The 15,660-nt window shown below is 38.4% G+C and overlaps 3 protein-coding genes and 1 gene segment (V, D, J or C); all 4 read left to right on the top strand.

Annotated features, from left to right (window-relative positions):
- Positions 1 to 205: 205 nt before the first annotated feature.
- On the top strand, positions 206 to 2,642 carry LOC122820550. The segment is given in 5 exon segments: positions 206 to 304; positions 403 to 498; positions 618 to 734; positions 827 to 870; positions 2,113 to 2,642. Coding segments are annotated over 5 exon segments (393 nt in total).
- Positions 2,643 to 4,005: 1,363 nt separating this feature from the next.
- Positions 4,006 to 5,467, top strand: LOC122820551. Of its 2 annotated transcripts, none has more exons than XM_044098049.1 (5): positions 4,006 to 4,041; positions 4,161 to 4,865; positions 4,994 to 5,110; positions 5,191 to 5,234; positions 5,319 to 5,467. In XM_044098049.1, exons 1-5 carry the CDS (start codon positions 4,008 to 4,010, stop codon positions 5,442 to 5,444), a joined length of 1,026 nt encoding a protein of 341 aa, XP_043953984.1. In that variant the 5' UTR covers positions 4,006 to 4,007; the 3' UTR covers positions 5,445 to 5,467. The 2 variants fall into 2 exon arrangements, with proteins under 2 accessions (XP_043953984.1, XP_043953983.1); XM_044098048.1 differs by having other exon boundaries at positions 5,316 to 5,467.
- Positions 5,468 to 8,010: 2,543 nt separating this feature from the next.
- LOC122820639 lies at positions 8,011 to 12,642 on the top strand. Its single transcript, XM_044098212.1, has 5 exons — positions 8,011 to 8,065; positions 8,176 to 8,844; positions 9,606 to 9,731; positions 9,810 to 9,856; positions 10,934 to 12,642. The coding sequence occupies exons 1-5, from the start codon at positions 8,011 to 8,013 to the stop codon at positions 11,114 to 11,116; spliced, it is 1,080 nt and encodes a 359-aa protein (XP_043954147.1). The 3' UTR covers positions 11,117 to 12,642.
- A 521-nt stretch (positions 12,643 to 13,163) lies between these two features.
- LOC122820638 (C-type mannose receptor 2-like) lies at positions 13,164 to 15,575 on the top strand. The gene is made up of 5 exons (XM_044098211.1): positions 13,164 to 13,823; positions 13,926 to 14,300; positions 14,397 to 14,744; positions 14,840 to 14,928; positions 15,498 to 15,575. Exons 1-5 carry the CDS (start codon positions 13,784 to 13,786, stop codon positions 15,573 to 15,575), a joined length of 930 nt encoding a protein of 309 aa, XP_043954146.1. The 5' UTR covers positions 13,164 to 13,783.
- Positions 15,576 to 15,660: the final 85 nt, after the last annotated feature.

The raw sequence follows: 15,660 nt of genomic DNA, 5'->3' as shown, positions 1-15,660 counted from the left end.
TTGCATACAAAAAAAGATTTCAAGTTGTTGCAAACTCTGTAAATGGCGTCAACAATCTGATGATCTCAAATCTTCAGCCTTCGGATTCAGGAATGTATTATTGCGCTAGTCTAAGAAACAATCTCGTGTTTGGACCAGGAGTATTCCTCCATGTCAAGACATCCCCATCAAAAAACACAAAGCTGCTCTTTCATCAACCAAAGCTGAAACTGCTACACCTCGGAGACTCTGTGAACCTGAGCTGCAGGATCTACGCTGAACCCTGTGCAGCAGAACCGGCAGTTTATTGGTTCACACATGCCAGGTTGAAACCCGCACTCCTGTATCCCAGTGACAGTCACTGTACAAACGGCTTCAACGGCACATTTCGTGGTAAATATTGCACTTCCTACCTCGTGCTAGATCTGGTGAGGTCCTCAGATGCAGGAACCTACCACTGCGCTCTGGCTTCCTGCGGTGTGGTTGTTTTTGGAGAGGGAACAAAGGTAGAAATTAAAGGTATGTGGTCTGGTCAAAGCAGCTTTTCAAACAGATTAACAGGAATTTAAACAATTTTGTTTTACCAAACATTAACACAACTGTTTTTTCATTTTGTTTTTTACCATCACCCATTACAGTCCCGCTTCTCCTGGTGTGTTGTCTGAGTGTCGCTCTGGCACTATCTATCATCGGGCTCCTTGTTTTGTCTTCCTTAATGTACAAGCTACAGTTAAAACTCAAGAGTGCCTGTGAAGGTGAGACCATGAAATAAATGTAAATAATCTATCTGCATCAGCCTGACACCATGGCTGGTGTACAAGTTTACAGGACATACTTTGTTTTACAGGAGTTGATACCAACGAGAGATTTCCTTCAACCAGAACAGCTGTGGTAAGTTCAGTAGAAATATTTCAATAATTCAATATAGACATTTTATAAGTATTTCTTCTTTAATCTCCTATTTGTTTAGCGCTTTTCTTAAAAGCACCTTATCAATATAGTTGTTCTAATTCCTAGTTATTGTTGTTCTTCTTAAAATTATTAGTAGCAAAAATAATAATAAGATTGCATTAATGTAAATTATGCTACTGCTGGAAATCACGATAATGCTATCATGCCACCACTTTAGCTAATAATGGTATGTTAGTAATTCACATTGCTTTACATACTTAGGGAATGTTAAGCTAACATCCCAAAATTTGGCTAAGGAAGGTGAACTGACAACTAAATGTTACCATATAGTAGATTATGTTCGTTATAGGTAAATTAAATGCTCAGACTGAGTTGTTACTTGATAGCAATGTAGCTAATACTGGCAAATAAGATGCTGTTAGCAGAGGCCCAAGTGTATTAGCAAAATTGCTACAATTTCAATGTTACCAGTTTTGCTTTCACAATCATATGGACAGTAAAAACACTTCTTCTGTGAAAACGCTCAGCCTTTAGCCTGACCTACAACCTCAAAGAGTTTACAGTAACTGTGGTGGATTACATGTTCATCTTGAAGTTTATCAGTTTTGTAATCCAACATGAAATGGAGAAGAAGCTCCACACGTCTGACTCCACTGAAGCGTTGTCATTTGCCATTCTTGTTTTTACCGCTTTATGTAGAGGCCTTACGCATTCGCCATGTTTAGCGCCACTTACAGGTCTGGAGGAGTAACATACTGCATTTCGGGACATTCTTGTTTCTTTGTGGATGTGGGTGTCTTTGAAACAGACAAGCAGTTTTAGAAAAAATTATTTTTGTGTGAACTGGGCGTTAATTTACTGCATTATAACTATCCAAACACAACCGTGCTTCAGAGGTTTCAGTTTTTCTTTTTCTTTCATGCTGATTTTCTTTTACTCTAATGCTACTTTGAACAGATGAGTTTCACTCACTTCATCTGCTTTAATTACTTCTTCTTGAGTAGCTTTCTGCTTCACTTTCATTTCTCTTCGTTCCATTGTCTTCTATTTTATTTATTTACCACATTTTCAACTTACTTGTTACTTTTTAACAAGTTCTCACTACGACAAGTGTTTCTGTTTCAGTTTATCTCTGTGAACTGACCATCATTCACAATGTGTTTTTGCAGGATATACACAGTTTCCTGGTTTTACAGCAATTTCCACTTTTTCCACCCATAGCAGGAGCAAGAGCCAGAAAGTCTGCATTACGCTGCAGTGAATCTGAAGAGGAGCAAAGAACAGCAGCTGCGATGGAACCCAGAAGTGTGTACTTGTGTGTACTCCAGAACAAAGACCCCAAAGGACTAAATGTCTGAAGCAAGAAAACGACAACTCACACCGTTGATTTAAACCTGTTTGAATGTGGTGCAATGTTTGCCAAAGGAGTATTGCAAGTGCAGCATCGCTTCGAGAAACAATAACATGTCAAATTAATTTAAATAGCAACGCTGAGGTTTTATGAATTTCCCCTTCAATCATCTTTGCCAACAGTCTGCTAAGCTCACTGTGTAAAAAGGTGTCAACTGTTTGGCCCTCCACTGCTGTGGTGAAGGTGTTACTGTAAAGAAGTTTCCACTGGTGGAAACTTAAACCCCAGACATGAAGACTGGGCCTTCAGTCCACAATGCTGAGCTATTCATTACCCTGCTGCTTATTTATCAATTGGTAAAAGGTTTCCAATTCTTCTTTTTCATGTTACAAAAAAAAAAAAAAACTTTCAGGATTTTATGTAGCTGAGTAAAAAGATGTGCATAATTGTGAAATGGAAGAAAAACTGTGCATGATTTTCCACATTTTTAACAAATAAAAATCTGAAAAATATGGCATCATCCTTCATTTCAAAGGCCGTTTATTAGAAAACATGCAACATCTTCACTTCTCAGACTGCAGTACAGTTTGTATTCCTACCCCATTACCAACTCAGCCAACAACTACTGTCTTATTCTGAATATTTAGAGTTTTTCCAAGAACATCTTGGTCTTTCAATTCCAGAAGAAATACACAACGAACAAGAGGTTGTATTTTTGGTAAACCTCAACAATGAAAACATCTCCACTGACTCAAATAGTTCCTCTTCTATCAGAACCAAGATTAATTAACTGCTCATATATTTTAGACGTATGCATTTTGTATATTTTTTCCAAACTGATTCATGTTTTTAGTTTGCTTCCTTTTCCTGCCAGACTGTTTCCTATTTTCATTCCTGAGAATAGCATGCTTTGAATGTTATTTGTGAATTACATCTTATAGTTTTATAGCTTTGGATTTTTTTGGGGGGGAAAAGGTTAATTTGAGTAGTAATGTTATTTATTCATCTATTGGCCCTTTTTCTTATTGTGTCTGTATTACTTTCCTCTGAACTGCAGCTCAGATACGGTAAAATCATCGTACAGCATAATGTGTTGGTTTAACAAATCTGCCTGGTTTTTATGCGATCCAGCGTTCCTTAGACACATTTCACTCGTGGTTTGCAACAGACTTTAACTCTAAGATTACACCAAAGAATTTAAGTTCTGAAGTTACAAAAGTTTACAAAAGTTACATAATTAAAAACAACTCAAACTGTAAAGACCATAAAAAATGTAAAATATGTGAAGCTATTTCATGTTTGCAAAAATAAACCATCGTTAGCACTGCAGTACAGCTACGACCAACACGAAGTTAGAATAGCAGCAGTTGGAGAATGACAGATGTAGAATATTTTACTCCCTATCTTTATGAAATAAGGACAAACACTCACCTTCTTACAAAAAGAAAAATGAAACAATATTTACAGAAGAACACGTAACACTCTTCTTTACGCAGTCTGGACGTAAATGAGCAAAGCACCGACAAAACAGAAAAAAGCTCCACATGTCAGACCTTCTGTCCTCCAGTCACAGAATGGGCAGAACTGAACTGATCCGATTCCACCTCCGGTCGCCTGATGTGACAGATCTTCTAAACCTGAACGAATCGTAAGCCTGGTTTGAAACGTAGCCACTCGTCTTAGCCAATCACAGGCAGCCTGAGTCTTCTTCTAAGAGCTCGGGGGGCATCTGTGTACTCAGAATACAGTCTGCATAACTGCAGTGATGGAACCACTTTACATTCTTCTCCTGCTTCTCTGTGAGTATTGACTAGATATTTACTTGTGTTTCTTTGTGAAATGGTATTATTCTGAAGAGGGAAAAAAAAGAAGATTTTTACACGAGTAAATTAAAGCTTTTAATGCATTTCTTCTACAGGCGAAGTGCTTAATGTTTTGAACACCTTAGATATTATTCAGGATTCTGGAGTAAGGACCGCTAAAGTTGGTGAGACAGTGACTTTACCCTGCTCCTGTCAGCATAATGCCGTGACTTATCTTTACTGGTACTACCAAATCCAGGGAGAAAAACCCCGTATCATATCAAAACGGATGAAGCATGACCCGGAAGCCGAAATTTCCCCCGCATATAAAGAAAGATTTAGAGTCCTTGGGAGGTCCGGAGATAGCGTCAATGACCTGAAGATCATCGATCTTCAGCCTTCGGATTCAGGAACGTATTACTGCGTGATGTTAGAGTTCAACGCCATCGAATTTGGACGAGGAGTTTTCCTCCATGTCAAGACATCTTCGTCGAACGCTCAGCCGTCCAATCAACAGCCAACGCTGAGGAAGCTTCTAAGACTCGGGGACTCCGTGAGTTTGAGCTGTAGCGTGTCTGCTGAGCACTGCGAAGGGGAACGGAACCTCTACTGGTTCAGACGTACCGCCTCCCAACCGCCACTCATCTATCCCAGTGAAGGACACTGTACAAGCCTTACTAATGGAACCCTCCACGGTATAAACTGCACTGTGAACCTCGAGTTGGATCCCGTGAGGTCCTCTGATGCTGGGACCTACCACTGCGCTCTGGCCTCCTGTGAGTCGGTTGTTTTTGGAGGGGGAACAAAGGTGGAGATCACAGGTATGTTGCTATTGCATATGCCTAACTAGTTGAACAATCAAAATTAATCACATTAATTCTATCCTATGAAAGACTGGTAAAATATTTCAATTTCTTTGCTTACTTCTGCATGTTGACCTCCACCACAGTGCCTTCAGTCGTTCTGGGTTTCCTAAGCGTTGCTCTTGTGCTTTCCACCATCGGGCTCCTTATTTTAAGCTTCCTCAGGTGCAAACTGAAGTCAAAGTTATGCTCTTCCTGCAAAGGTAAGGTTTCTATAGTAACTCAATGTAATTCAGCTTTAAACCCTCACCTGAGGTGTTCCTTTACATGCCGTGGTTTATAGGGACGGGTGAACACCGGGTGTGCTCTGAGGCCCGAGACGCAGCTGTAAGTCAACGCAAATGTTCTTGTTCCCTTATTTCACTTAACTTTATCTACCTCTACTTAAACTTGTTTTTTTGTCAAAAGCAGGAGATTCAGACAGAAAGCCTCCATTATGCTGCTCTGAATGTGAAGAGAAGCGTTGAGAGACAGCAGCAAGAGGACAACGTGGAGGGTGCCTGTGTGTACTCCAGAGTACGGAGCAGAAAAGAATAAAGCACAACCATCTGCATGAAGGAAATCAGAACCTACCATAATATTTGAATGAAATAAAGTACTTTTTTTTTGGTCACCTTTGTGTGGTGTTTTAGTTCTGCAAAATGCCCCATGGCTACTGAGCTCATATGCTAATATCTGGTTAAAATAAAGGAAATTAAATGAATACAATAGATATGTTGAAAAAAAAATCCCCCAGTCTATTAATATCTTTCACGGTACAAGCCGTGAAGCTCCATCTGTAATGGTGTCACTGCTTAGCCTCCACTTCTGTGGTGACGGTGGTGTGTGTTGCACTGCAGAAGTTTCCACTGGTGGAAACAAAAGCTCACTCAGACCACTAACACACACAAAGGAAGGATGGTCCACAGTGGCTTATGCCTGAACTAGCTTAATGATGCTGCCAAAGAAATATCACAAAACTATAAAACGATAAACAATGCAGAGGCAGTTTGATAGTCATTTAACGACCAGGACAAAACCCTGCGGTTATTAGCTCAGCAGATTCTGGTGATTTAAAAGATTTGTACAGAGCTGACAGATCTATGATATCCAAGGCTAACATGAATGATATTTATTTGAAAAGTAGGATGTTCTGATTTCCTAGTTTAATACACAACAGTAACACTTTCACAAAGTGGTAAAGTCACAAGTTCCCAAGCATCCAATATAGTTGCAGGTATAAATTGTTCTTAGCAACTCTGATGGTTATTATTAAATCAGTCACATACATGGTGACAGTATCTATTTTCAGGCATGTTCAAGTTCAAGTTTGCATGCAAAAATAAAGTAAATACATTATCGCTTTTTTTTTTTTTGCCAGTCGTACTTAGCAGTTACCACGTCACAATGGGTTTTCAACTTGCTAGTACAATATGTGTCACTTCAGTGTGATATTTTAAGCTTCCAAAATAAATTTAATTGGCTAAATTAATATAAGCACCAAAGAACTAATACCTTCGTCCAAGTGGGACGAAATAAAGGCATCAATGACTTTTTCCAAAGTTGTTAAAAGCAAGAGACAAAGTTCTAAAATATAAGCCTTCTATTGAGATTTACTCAAAACAGATAAATGACATAACATTTCAGGGCTGGGTACATTTGTGTTTCCCAGATAATACTGAAATTAGATGATATGCTTTCAAGAATTGAATCAAAACGTTGAGTTAGGTTAAAAATAACAGGTTTAAACACGGATCCCTGTGGGACGCCACATGAAAAGAGGAGGTTTTGCACAAGACATTTCACTTAATTACAGAATCCTAAAGATTTGCTCTAAATGCTTTAGTCAAACATGTTAGACGCAGCACTGAGGTCTAAAAACAATTAGCCTCACAGATATATTACATATGATGCTCCTAAACACCCCGGTGATTTCTAGTCCAGCCTTTAGTTTCTCACGCAATTCTGCTTGATTCTCATTTTGTGTGGACAAAACAGTAAAGTTACATGAATTAGTAGATTTTTTTAATGCTTATTTACATGCACAATGTTTGCCACTCCAACAACAATCTTTACTTGTGTTTTGATTATGCTTAACATACTACAAAGCCTTCTACCGATACTTTTAAAGAAGACTGTAGAGGTCTTTGGTCTGTTTGCCTTCCTTTGCGACCAGCAGAGCCCGTTCTGCCGCTTCCTTTAAGTCAGTTGGCTGCACATCAAAAACGCTGTGATCTTTTTTTTTTTTCTTTTTCAGATTTTATGTGGTTAAAAGCCACTGTGTCAAAGACCCTCGGCACTCTGCCAGGAAGTACGCAGTGGTATTTTTTTCTTCTTCAGTTTGAAATTCATCCACTGCAGCTACACCAAGTGAGTGACACTCAAGATGCTTCACATAAACTGCAATTTTTAAGTGTAAAACCATTTTTTGGTCATGACACAAAAATTTTAATGTTATCTTTAGAATGTTTGCATACGTTGGGGTAGTTTGACGCCAAATATAACCCAAAGCCGAAGCGATGAAATATGGCAGAATTATGTTTTGATGCACATCACAATCATAGTATTCCATTAACCTTTGTATCACTGAAACAGTTTCATTAGGAGAAATACATTTTTTCCTTAGCAAAGATTTTTTTTATTTGATAAAAATGACAGATTATTCATAAAACAATCAAGCTGATTATATCCAAACATCATCCTCTTTGTCTATCAGTCAGTGGATGATGCACTGATAATGTTTATTAGGACTCAAACAGGGAAGAGATACCCCACTTTATAAAAAAATAAAGATATTTTCAGATCACCCAGTGTACCTTTAAGGTTACATTTTTACTGGATAGTCAGATGTTTTCTACTTGAGAACTTGGAATGAGACAGGAATCCTTTTATGTATAGTCAGTCACACTATAAGTGGTGAAAATGGAAGCAAATTGATTTTCCTGAACCAGTGGTAGAGAGTTAATCAACGTTACGACGAAGGAGCAGAAATCAGCAGAGGGACATAAGATGTGTTTCTGGGTAGTTAGGCGTTGCTTCTCTTCAGCCAATCAGAGTCCTCCTCTCTGTGATCAGCAGAGTTCATAATGAGATTCATTTTGTTTAGTGCAGCACTGTGGATACAATGACGCCCCTAGACATCGCCTGGTGTCTGACTTTTCTCCTTTTGGGGAGTTCAGGTGAGATTTTATTAACCATTTTTGCAAAATAAAACACTTAAATATTTAAAATAGATCTACATTCTCCAGATAACAAACAAGGTATTTGAAATATTTTTCTCTTTCCCCAGGTCAGAACACATTATTACGTCAGGAACGGGCTTTTCACTCAACAGAAGTGGGCAGCAACCTTACTCTTCCATGTTTCTATTATCAGGAAAAAGCGGTGATGATTTACTGGTTTAAACAAACCGTGGGCCAGAAACCGAACATGTTCTCCCGTTTTTATAAAGCGGATGAACAAGGCAGCTTTCACGATGAGTTCAAGGACAATCCTCGCTTTGAACTAGAAGCGGGAAACGGTAAAAATGACCTTCGAATCTCTGATTTGCAACCTTCAGACTCAGCTACTTACTTCTGCGTCGCCATCGACTCAACCACATTCGAGTTCGGAGACGGAGCTACAGTCAACGTGAAAGGTCCTGGTCCAAACGTTCACACTTTGGTCCATCAGCCAGAAGGGTCTGTGACTCTGAACTGTTCGGTAGACACTGGAGGCTGTGATGGAGAGAACAGTTTTTACTGGTTCAAAGAGGCAAAAGAATCTCAACCGGGACTCATTTACACTCCTGGAGGCAGAAATGGTGGATGCGGTAGGACGATGATGACAGCAACACACACCTGTGACTACATTGAGCCACTGATGAACCTTGATGTGTCCGATGACGGGGTTGCCAGCTGCGCCGTAGCCTCATGTGGAGCTTTACTGTTTGAAGATGGAGAAAACATGGAGTCAGAAGGTAAAAGTTCAAAATGATTTCCCTTTGCTTTTTCTAACAACTACCCTTCTGGATGAATAGAAAATCGAACTACTAATGATAAAACTGTCATTGAATAACAAAACAACTGAAGGGACATCACCTCCATAAGTAGAAGTTGTGTCGTATTTCAAGATCTGCTAAAAAAGTAACTGATAATAATGTCTAATTTAATAACAGAGGAAAACGTTCTGATGTTTTCTTATGTTTAGGATTGTTATATTGCTTCTTACTGCAGCCTTACATGAGCCTCAAGTCAAGTTCACCTGTACAGCACATTTCATCAACAGGGCAGCTCAACATGCTTTACATCATGAAACCATCATACGGTCAGCAATTATGAAACAAACAATAAACATTACATTTTGTCAAATGACATCATCAAAATCACCAATACAGATCAAATATGTTGCTCACTGTTCCATTTACTGCCATTCAAAAGCAACTCTAGCAACATGTGTGTTTTAGTCTTGATTTAAATAAACTCAGAGTTTCGGCAGCATCAGTTTTCTGGAAGTTTGCTCCAGATTTGTGGAGCCGTGTTTGGTTCTGGTTGTTAAGAGTCGGCTTTCTGTCGCAGCTGACAGTCCTCAAAAAGCGTCTTCCTTTTCCAGAATCCTTTAACAGAGTGTGTGCTTCATATGACTTAATGTCTTTTAGCACTTCACCTATACGTAAAACCAGGGAAGCTCTGCAAAGGGTTTCTGCTAAATGTGTAATGCCTTTATCGGTTCTTTTTACAGGTGAGCTGAACTCCCCTGAACTTGTACGTTTTCTAAGCGGAGCTCTGACAGTCACCGTCATATTGAGTGCTGCGATGGCGTTCTCCATATGCAGGATGAAGAAAACAATCCAATGTCATTGTGCAGGTAAATGTGAATTTTGTTTCAAGCTGTTTAAAAACACTCACCTTTCATTAAAAAATAAATAAAAAATCTGTTTCACAGCGAACTCAGATGCAGAAGCAGCAGAAAGCCACGCAGCTGATTCAGAGGTGAGCCTTACTTTCAAATGTAAACTCCATTTTTAGTGCTTTAAACTAAAATCTCTCCCATTCTTCATCCAAAGCCAAACACTCGACGTCAGACATGGCTGAAAAATGTATCACGATGTAAACGTTTCATATCAGTCGGTATCAATAATTGTTGATTCGTTTTCGGTTTTAGATATCGGAAATACGGACAAACTGGTGACGTGACGTTTCCTGTTGTATTTACAGTTTTCTCTCCAAACTATTATTTTAAAATATATATATATTTTTTTAAGCAGTTATGAAGTATGGTGGCAAAACATTAAGCTACTGCTGAGCAAGTTACTCAACAGGTTGTTGCGAGGTAACCAGCGCGTGAGTGAGTTAGTTGATTCCACCCACCTAGTTTAGCGGCTAGTTGACACTTTGAGTGGATAAAGTCTTTTCTCTCCCGACAGTGAAATGATTGAATATTCAATCAGACACATTTTCTGTTAAACTTGTCTAACTGTTTTTTGCGATATAGAGTATATTGTTATTAACATATTACCCAAACAACAAACAACTGAAGGGACAGTCAAATTAGCAGATCTTTCACACAAGGCACATAACACCAACCCACTTCGGTATACCTCACATATCTACCCAACAGGGTTCCGACTCCATTGCTGCACTTTCCATATCGCTTTTACAAAACAGTCAAAGAGCTAATGCTAGTCAAGAAGCTTTCTGCAGGTAACAGGATTGTGATTCTCATCCAGGATGTTACCCATTTGACAGTCTTTGTAGTTATTTTGTGAAGAATCATACAAATTCCTCATTGTGTCTGATAAACGTTCCTCACAAGAAACATCAACCTTGCTGTCCAAGTGTCAAATACACCCCACAAACTTCTGACCAATCACACAACACATCACACAAACCTCTAAACAAAATAGTTTGACTTGGACTTGACGTCGAGTTCGGCCGACAGATGCCTCCCTGCGAACCATTGTCGTAACGAAACCACGTCAATCAGAGCCGATATTGATACTTCGGGTGAAGTATGGGAGAACCTTAATTCAACATGAGATCGTTCACTGATGTATGTTTCTATATCAGGGAAACGAAGACGAAGAGAGCCTCCAGTATTCCACTTTAAGGCAACACAGGTCAAACGGATCAAGACGACAGAGAGACGATGCAAGGAGTCAGTGTGTGTACGCGAGTGTAAAACAAGCCAAATCCACCCTTCAACAACAATCTGTTGCAGCAAACAACAATATATTAGATAATGTTTGTTGAATGTGATGTGAAAGAAATGTAAAAATAATAATGGGGTTTTGTACATTTGTATGAATTTCCAAGAGCTGATATGTTTCTGTGGTGGCGCCGGTCAAGTCTGTACAGCTGAAACAATGAACTAAAGAAATTTTATGACTAAGGGCAACAAGAACAAGACAGGATAAGATTTTTTTTTTGTACTAATATGGTAAATTTCAAAACTCAATAATGTAGCTTATAGAATCTGCAAACAGAGGAGTATAATTCACTGCAGGTTTGACCTATGGGGATTTTCCAAAGAAGTCTTGTCTGAACTACTATTGCTGCCTGAAAAAAATGCAACACAAAAACAACCAATCAGAGCCTGGAGGAGGATCTTAGTGCTGTCTATCATGGTTGTGTATGTGCTGATTGTTTAGATCTTGACTTTTACTTTGCAACCGTGTCTTTTGTCAACAGAGAATGTGAAACCCTGCAATATGTTCATAACGGTATTTTTAACACTAATGTATCCAACGATGAGATAACTTAACTATATCTATCATAATGTCAAAATAAGAGTCTAAATTTAGATACATAGGTCAGTCATAAAGGTTAAAAATCTTTATGGTTGATTAAAAACCAAGAACTATACATAAATATATATTAATATAACAAGATCTATAATTACCATCTTAAAATTAATAACTTACTCTGTATAGAAGGGAACCTTTTTAGTTCGGCTGATAGATAAAAACACAATTTATTCTTCTTGCTCTGCTTGTTATTTCAGTTGCGCAGCTCAACTGTCACTTGAAGCCAAGTAGAAAAACATCCAGAACTATTTGCATACTGAAATTCAAACAGTCCATTTTTTTCCCCGTCAAAATCCCACAGCGCCTCTGAACAGGGAAATGTCATTTCGCTCTCCTGGGTGCTTGTGTGAGTATCATTTTCTCTTGTGGGCCATTTAAGTTGAAACGTCTGGCCATTTTCTGTGTTTCTCTGACCAGATTAATTCTTTTATGTTTTTTTTTTTTTCTTTTAGTTTTATTCTTGTATTCTGTTTGTTATACACTTGCGTTTATTTCCATTACTGTATTCTCAGATTTTCTGCTTTGGGGTTTGGATGCTTCGTGTCTTTCACGCATAAAAAGAAGGGCATGACTAAATTTTCTGCTTTAACTTCAGACAAGACAGGAGGTGTCATCTTTGAGAAAGAAAATCAGATTAATCAATCTCTAACTCTGCATGAGATTAATCAGTTAAAGATTCTTGGAGTTAATGATGACCAGCTTTTTGTTTTTTTAAATCCTACACTAAGAAAATTTTTAGAGATTTCCTTTCTTAAGCATATTTTATAAATGAAAATATATAAGCTTCTAAGGACCAATACCAACATGGCCCAAGTTGCCCCACTCACATTTTATGTGTGTTTTTTTTGTAAATGGGAGAAATAGGAGAAAGTAATTAATCATATATATATATTTTTTTATTTAAAAAACAACCTTTTGCAATACTGAACTTTTAAAATGTAAATCAAATAAGTTGACATGTTAATAAACGTAGTGTAATTATACCTTTTCTTGCTGTAGGAACTCACTTTGTGGACCCTGATGACATTTTTACCCTACAGAGGGAAAATCTAAGCAAAAAATAAATAAATAATAGTAATAATAATCATAACACTTGTAAACATGTCTAGCAGTCTACCAATTAAGAAAACAGTGCATACGTTGCTCATTCCCTTAATAAATTTGGGAATACTTAGAAACCTTTGTGTTCCTCTTGTGTGTGGAGTAAACCTGTTGAATTTAAACATTCAACAGGTTTCCTTCTCTTCCTTATCGAGTTACTTCCTTTTCCAAGTATACTTTTTTCATACTGCATTTCATACTTTTTTCAGACAAGAAAATTTGTCTGTATCAAACAAGTAGCCCTTTGGGTTACTCTCAACCCAGGAAGTAGCTCCCAGTCTCAAAAAGGTTGGTGACCCCTGTCCTTGATTCTTAGTAACTTATTGCATGAACAAGATAATTCAAATGTGATTTTAATTTAATTTCTTAATTAACCCTTAACATGCAACGGATCGCCCGTGTTCCATTTTTCCATTGTGTTTTCAGGGAGCGAGAGTTAAACAGAAACACTGCAATTGCAAAAATTGGGCTTTTTCGACATAGCAGAATATCAACCAATTCCATGACTCCATGATGTGGTTGTATGTTTGTCCTCACGCTAAACTGGGAACTGTAGATCTTAATCATAGGTGACCATGCATGTCGTGAAAACTGTCCTTGTTAAGGCTGGTTTATTTGCATCAGGATCTGCCAAAGCATATTTTACATTGTGTGTGTGTGTGTACCAGATCAGCCCCTTTTAGATTATGCTAATCCTCCACTTCCTCCTGTGTGTGTCATGTTCAACCCTAGCCAGCTCTTTGGAAAGTGAATTATTTCCATATCTATTTCTGAACTGCATATGGATCAGATTATTTCCAAATCCTTCCAACTAATCCTTGGTGATTCACTTGATGCCTAATGTGTTTTATCAGTCAATCCTGCTTCAATGGTTGAGCTGTCCCTGGAGCGCTCCAAACTGTCTGCTATTTCCTAACCATGCAGTCGCCCTCGCTGTGATGATTGCATAAACAGACCTTTTTTCGTTCTTTTTTTTATTGAAGGCTTCACTGTAACAGTACAGTGTAGCATCATGATGAAGAGTTTCCTGCTGGCAGCCTGGATTCTATCAGGTACAATTTATAAACCTTTGATATATATATATATATTTTTAATGACACTGCAGAAGATGTAACAAGGTTTTAAATATCTAAAGATTTGCTATATTTTTCTAGCCTTGTTCAGTTTTTCCTCGTGCCAGGAACGTCAGTACCACTTTATCAAACAGTCCCTGAATTGGGATGAGGCTCAGACATACTGCAGAAAGCACCACACGGACCTGGCTACCATCGGAAACTCTAAAGACATGAAGCAATTCCTCGACATCGATTCGTTTACTGATGGCAACGTCTGGATCGGTCTGCACAGCAACATCAACTGGACGTGGTCTGGAGTACTGAACAGTGTCGGGTCCCAGTACAGAAACTGGGAGAGTTCCGATGACGATCCCGACTTTATTTCAGCCAATCAGTTCTGTGTGTGCATCGGAGACAATGGAGGATGGTGGGACTACAACTGTGCGAAAGAATTCCCATTTATTTGTTATAACGGTAACATTTCAGTGGTGAATAAAATTTGGTTTTGAAATTGAGATTATAATCTTTTCACACTGTCTAATCCTTTTGTTGTCTTAACTTTATACACAGCAAAGACGACTGAATTTGTGGCTGTGAATGAAGAAATGAATTGGTCCAATGCTCGGACGTACTGTCGGCAGAAATTCACAGACCTAGCCACAATTGGGAACATCACAGAGAACCAACGGGTTCAAACCCTGGTACCGACTGGATACTGGGCATGGACTGGTCTATATAGAGACGAAAACATTTACTGGTCTGATCAGAGTAGCTTTGGGTTCAGCAACTGGGATAACAAATCGAATCTTATTGGTTCTGAAACACGGATGTGCGGAGCTACGTCTAAGGCAAGATCTGCAAAATGGAAGTTTTTACCCTGTCAAGAACGAATGCCATTTGTGTGCTACTCGTTCAAAGGTGAGTCTTACCCTTCTCTGGTAAAGCAAATGACTGATTTAGGAAGGAAATTTTCAAGATAAAATTCCAAACAAATGTGTGTTTCCTTCAACTAGTGATGAGGAGAATAGTGAAGATAAAACTGACAAAAACAGATGTTTTGGATCTGAGTGACCCCGAACAGAAAGTCCAACTCCTGAGGAAGGCAAGTGTTTTGTGGCACACAGTTACTAGCTGCGTTTCCATTGACTGTATAATTGCACAAATTGGAATTACAAAAATAAATTCACCTAAAGGAAACATGGCAATTAAAAAAAATAAATAAATAAAATAAATTGGACGTTTTTCAATAAGACGATTTTGTGCTAGGATGAGGTGGTTCCTTTAGCCATGTCAAAATTAGTGATATGGACAAAAAGTGCAAATGATAACACTTTTTTCACATCACACAAGTCGCATGACCAACAACTGAATATTACTGGTAGAAAAGATGAAGAAGATGACAGGAAGTGGGAGGAAGGCGGCGTCACGGCATGATTCCTAATGACTTATTTCTCAAGCAAAAGTTATTCACACATAATTTTAATTGCATTTCTCATTTAATGGAAACACTGCAATTGCGAAATTGTTTTTCTTTCAACATTAGCAGAATATTGGGCAACGTTTTGTGCACTCTATGAATGGAAACGTAGCTAATGATACCTCAACGATTGCCTCCAAATCCCAAGTTCTGATGAGATTTTTGAAAAACTGCCAACTATTTTTCTCTCGCAGCTCCAGGAAAAATTAGGTGAAAGTGCATCGTTGACGTTCGTTGAGAAGCCAAAGGACAAGAAAAAGACTGAATTGTAGAATATGCACTACAGTTTGCCACTCTTCTTTTGGAGACAGTTTAGTCACATGTGACTCAAGTGATCTGATGGACTTCTAATGTACA

Source organism: Gambusia affinis, linkage group LG18 (genome assembly GCF_019740435.1).
Source record: "Gambusia affinis linkage group LG18, SWU_Gaff_1.0, whole genome shotgun sequence".
Lineage (NCBI taxonomy): Eukaryota > Metazoa > Chordata > Actinopteri > Cyprinodontiformes > Poeciliidae > Gambusia > Gambusia affinis.
The sequence above is the reverse complement of the archived record's forward strand: the minus strand, read 5'-3'. Positions and strand labels throughout refer to the sequence as shown.